Source organism: Pipra filicauda, unplaced genomic scaffold, assembly GCF_003945595.2.
Source record: "Pipra filicauda isolate LSUMZ 115617 unplaced genomic scaffold, ASM394559v2 scaffold1246_size20932_pilon, whole genome shotgun sequence".
In the NCBI taxonomy this organism is placed as follows: Eukaryota; Metazoa; Chordata; class Aves; order Passeriformes; family Pipridae; genus Pipra; species Pipra filicauda.
In genome coordinates this window covers 16,324-20,953 of record NW_024103703.1, presented here as the reverse complement: position 1 = coordinate 20,953, position 4,630 = coordinate 16,324, and the positions used below count along the sequence as shown (strand labels likewise).

At 65.3% G+C, this 4,630-nt stretch overlaps 1 protein-coding gene across 1 annotated transcript; it reads left to right on the top strand.

Moving 5' to 3' along the window:
* The first annotated feature begins 2,024 nt into the window (after nt 1-2,024).
* On the top strand, nt 2,025-4,155 carry OLIG2 (oligodendrocyte transcription factor 2). The gene is made up of 2 exons (XM_027719381.2): nt 2,025-2,063; nt 2,351-4,155. Exon 2 carries the CDS (start codon nt 2,390-2,392, stop codon nt 3,263-3,265), a length of 876 nt encoding a protein of 291 aa, XP_027575182.1. The 5' UTR covers nt 2,025-2,063; nt 2,351-2,389; the 3' UTR covers nt 3,266-4,155.
* Nucleotides 4,156-4,630: the final 475 nt, after the last annotated feature.

Genomic DNA, 4,630 nt, shown 5'->3' with positions numbered 1-4,630 from the left:
AAAGGAAAGAGAGGAAACCAGAACGAGGTGAAGAAGGATGAGAAGGGAAAGAGAAAGGAAAAAAAGGTATAGGAAAGAAAAAAAAGAAAAAAGGAAAAGGAAAAGGAAAAGGAAAAGGAAAAGGGAAAGGAAAAGGAAAAGGAACAAGTCCTCTGCCCGGTTCTTCCTTCCCGGGTCCCCCAGGACGCTTCCCGAAGGGCCCCGCCGGGAGCAGCGGCCCCGCAGCCCCCGCCCGCTGCCCATGCCCGTTTGCCCAGGGCCGGGGCCGGAGGCCCCTTTTCCCCGCCGTCCCTTCGGGCAGGTGACCCCCAGCTCTGCTGCAGCCCCCTCTGCACTGCCCCCGAGCCGTCCCATCCCACCCGCGGGCTCGTGGAGCGGCGGGAAGGCCGCTCTGCCCCGAGGCTGAGCCGCAGCGCCGCAGCCCCGACGGGGAGGATGGGACCCCCCCCCCGTTTGGGAGGCGGAGGGGCGGCGGATCCGACCTTTTAAGAAGGAAAGGTCCCAGCCCTTAAGAAGGAAAATTACCAAGCCCTGGGAAGCAGGAGACGAGCGATGCCGGCGTTTTCCTCCTTCTCGCCCCGGCATCGCGGCCCCGGGGGTGATCGCCCCCTCCCCGCGCCCCTCCGGGCCCGGCCGGGGCCCGTTCCCCCTCCGCAGGCCGGGCCCCGCCGGGAGCCGCCGGCCAGGGGGAAGGAGCCGGGGCTTAATGAGTTGTGCTCGTCGCTGCCGTGTTTTCTGCGGCCCCAACAACGCTCGGCGCAGAGCCCTCAGCCAAAAGGCAGAGCGGGCTCCCCGCGACGCTCCCGCACCGCCCGACACGCGCGAAGTTTGCACGGACCTGTGTCCCCCCTCCCCGGCCCGCTGCTCGCTCCGGGGCTCGGCCCCAGCTCCCCCCCAGTCCCGGGGGGTCCCCCCCGCTCCCCGCAGGGCCGGGGGGAGCCCGGGGCAGGTCCCGGTGGCCGGGCCGGGGCCGGGAGGGACACACGCCGGGCTGCGGGCGGCGGGCCCGGCTGTCGCTGGGACAGATTTTCCTAATTGACCTGTTACGGATCATCCCCGCAACCGTTGGGAAACACATTTCCACGCTTCACTTCTTAACGTTTTAAATACATATTTAACGGATGGTTGAGGCTTGCCGGGCCAGCTGGGAAACACACGGGTGTAAAAATAATACAACAAAGGCAAAGGGGCCGGGGGGGAAAGGCGGGGAGGGGGCGGCCGGGGGATTTACCCTGGTGGGAGGAAGCCCCGACCCTGTTGCACGGAGCTGCCGGGGCGAGGGGACTCGCCGGGAGCCGGGTGAGCAGCGGAGGAAGGTGGGAGGCATTTCCGAAGGTCATTTATTTATTTTTTGTTGTTAACGTCCTTTACTCTTTCCTTCTCTCTCCTCTCCCCTTCCGGGCTCGCTGAAGGCTCGTTTGGGGGGAGCCTTAGGTGGCCGCTCCCAGCGCTTCTCCAGGTTGCTGCGTGGCCGGAGTCGGGGGCTCCGCCGGGAAATTCGCTCGTGGGGAACAGAGTGGTCGAAATCACTCTTTTCTCCGTCTCTCTTTGCTGCACTTAACGGGATTATAACGCCCGGGCTGGGGGCGGGAGGGGACACCCTCCGGGGCAGCGCCGGCCGCCCGGTGCGTGCGGCTGAGCCTCCCCGGCGGGGCGGGACGGGGCGCGGGGAAACACCGACGTGCCGGCGGCAGCCGGGGGCTGTTTGCTCCCGTCCCCGTCCCGTCCCGCCCCCCCAACAGCTGTTCCCGGCGCTGTCATTGTTGCATTTTATTATGGATTTGACAAAAGTCCCTCCCCCCCGCCGCGCCCCCCCCGCCGGGCTCCCCGCGCCGCTGCCGGCCGTCCCCCCCCGTCCGCCCGCCCCGCCGAGCCGGAGCGGCCCCGGTGACATCAGCCGCCCCCCCCGCCGCCGCCGCGGATTGGCGCAGCCCCCCTCCCGCCCGGTGACATCGTTCCTCCCCGGCGCGGCTATAAAGCGGCCGCGTTGGCCGCCGCAAGGTGCGCGCTGCTGCCGAGCTCGCCCGTCCCGGCGCGCCCTCCCCGCGGCCGCCCCGCGCACGGTGAGTGCCCCCCGCGCCCGCGACCCCCGGCGCGGCACCCCCGGCCCGGCGGAGAGGCGCCGAGGGAGGGACGGGGCAGGACGGGACGGGATGGGATGGGACGGGACGGGAGGAGAAGTGCCCCCCCGGCGAGGGGAGGGCGGGCAGCGCGGCCCGTGCCGCCGCTGGAGCCGCTCTTCGGCCCCGCGGAGCGGGCTCCCCGACGGGGCGGGCGGGCGGCGGGGCCGCGGCGAGTCTGGGCGGGCGCTGACGCGGGGCCGCCCGCGGGCTCTCTCCCCTCCCCGCAGGCAGAGCCCGGTGCGCGCCGCCGCCCCGCCCGCCGGGCCATGGACTCGGACGCCAGCCTGGTCTCCAGCCGCCCGTCCTCCCCGGAGCCCGATGACCTCTTCCTCACGGCCAGGAATAAAGGCAGCGGCGGGGGCTTCACGGGCGGCACCGTGTCCAGCTCCACGCAGAGCGACTCCCCGCCGGAGCTGAGCGCGGAGCTGCGCAGCGCCATGAGCGCTGCGGGCGTGGTGGTGGTGGACAAGCTGGGCTTCAAGTCCTCGTCGTCGTCCTCCTCCTCGTCCTCCTCTTCCTCCTCCAAGAAGGACAAGAAGCAGATGACGGAGCCGGAGCTGCAGCAGCTGCGGCTGAAGATCAACAGCCGGGAGCGCAAGCGGATGCACGACCTGAACATCGCCATGGACGGGCTGCGGGAGGTGATGCCCTACGCCCACGGCCCGTCGGTGCGCAAGCTCTCCAAGATCGCCACGCTCCTGCTGGCGCGCAACTACATCCTCATGCTCACCAACTCCCTGGAGGAGATGAAGCGCCTGGTCAGCGAGATCTACGGCGGGCACCACGCCGGCTTCCACCCCGCCGCCTGCCCCGGCGGAATGGGCGCCCACTCCGCCCCTCTGCCCGGCCACCCGGCCCACCCGGCCTCGCACCCCGTGCACCACCCCATCCTGCCCCCCGCCGCCGTCTCCAGCGCCTCCCTGCCCGGCTCCGGGCTCTCGGCCGTCAGCTCCATCCGGCCCCCGCACGGGCTCCTCAAGTCGCCCTCGGCCGCCGCCGCCGCCCCGCTGGGCAGCGGCTTCCAGCACTGGGGGGGGATGCCGTGCCCCTGCAGCATGTGCCAGGTGTCGGCCCCGCCGCACCACCACGTCTCCGGCATGGGCACGGCCAGCCTGCCCAGATTAGCCACCGACACCAAATGAGCCCCTCGGCGGGGCCGCCCCGCCGCGCCCGCGCCGCCCCGGCACCCCCAGGACCTACAGACGCTCCCCCCGGAGGCAGCGGGTCCCCCCCGCTCCGCTCCCGGGGCCGGCGGAGGGGCGGCGGGAGGGGACGGAGCCCGGCCCGGGTCTGCCCCGCTCCCCGACCGGCGGGGAAACCACCCCGGCACAAGCGGAGCCCCGCGCGTCTTCTCGCTTTTTGATTCCCCGCCGATGCCTTCGCCGGGAGGGGAGGGCGGTCCCTGGGCTCGCCGCGAACGGAGGAACCAAAACTGCAGAGGGGCTTTCGCTCGTTCGTTTGTTCGCTCGTTCGTTCCCTCCCCTCTCCCGGGTTCGTTTCTACACGTAGAGCCTTTGGAACCGTTCCTGAGTCACATTCCTCCCCGCAAAGCCCATCTCCGGGGCACCCGGCGCCGGCCGGAGGCAGCGGGGCTCCGGCTGGAAGTGTCGCCGGCAAAGTCAGTTTATTCCCGCTTTCCCCGCTCCCCCTCCCGCCGTTTTTTTTTTTTTCTCTTGTCGGTTTTCTTTCCGGTTCGGGATTTGTAAATATACCGATAACGACGCGAGTCCGCTCTGCCTGAGCTTTCCGTCCGTGCACTTGTCCTGTGTCAGCCTCATGAGTGAAAAAGGGGTCGTTCTGCCTTGATTTCGTTGGTTTGGGTTTGGGGTTCGTTGGGTTGTTTTTCTTTTAAGCGTATAACACGTTTGGTTTGGTTTTTTTTTTTCCGTTCCTGCCACCTTTAACAAAGTTTCAACTCTTTAATGCTCTTTCTGTGTAGGAACTGTCACCCTGTCCGTGTTGCAATACTGAGAACTTGGGCTTGTTTCTGAAATAACAACTTTTCTTATCGCTGCCCCTCGCAGAGATTTTATCATCTGTTTATTTTTGTAAAAAAAAAAAAGAAAAGAAAAAGAAAAAAAAAAGTTGCTAAATAATATTTATTACTTGTTTGTTGCAAAAAAAAAAAAAAAAGTGATCCACTGTTGAGATTTTAAATAAAAAACAAACGAACAAAAACCAACAAACAAAAAGCATTTTAAATAAACGTCCTTTTCCTCTTCCTCGCTGTTCTGGGGAGGCGGAGGCAGGTGGGGAAGGGATGGGAACATCTCAGGCGCATCCTTGCCTTTTCCCCAAGTTTTTTGTTAGTTTGCTACGCCGGCTAATGGAAATCGTTTGGGGGTTGGGTTTGGGGTTTTTGTTGTTTTGGTTTTTTTTTTATCTTCCTCATTTGTTCGCTGCAGATTCAGAGCGGCAAGGAAAAAAAGCGGCTGGTACCGCGTTCGAGTGTGAAAATTTTTGTCCATCGAATCCAGCGCATGGAAGGGGCTAAATAGTAATTAAAT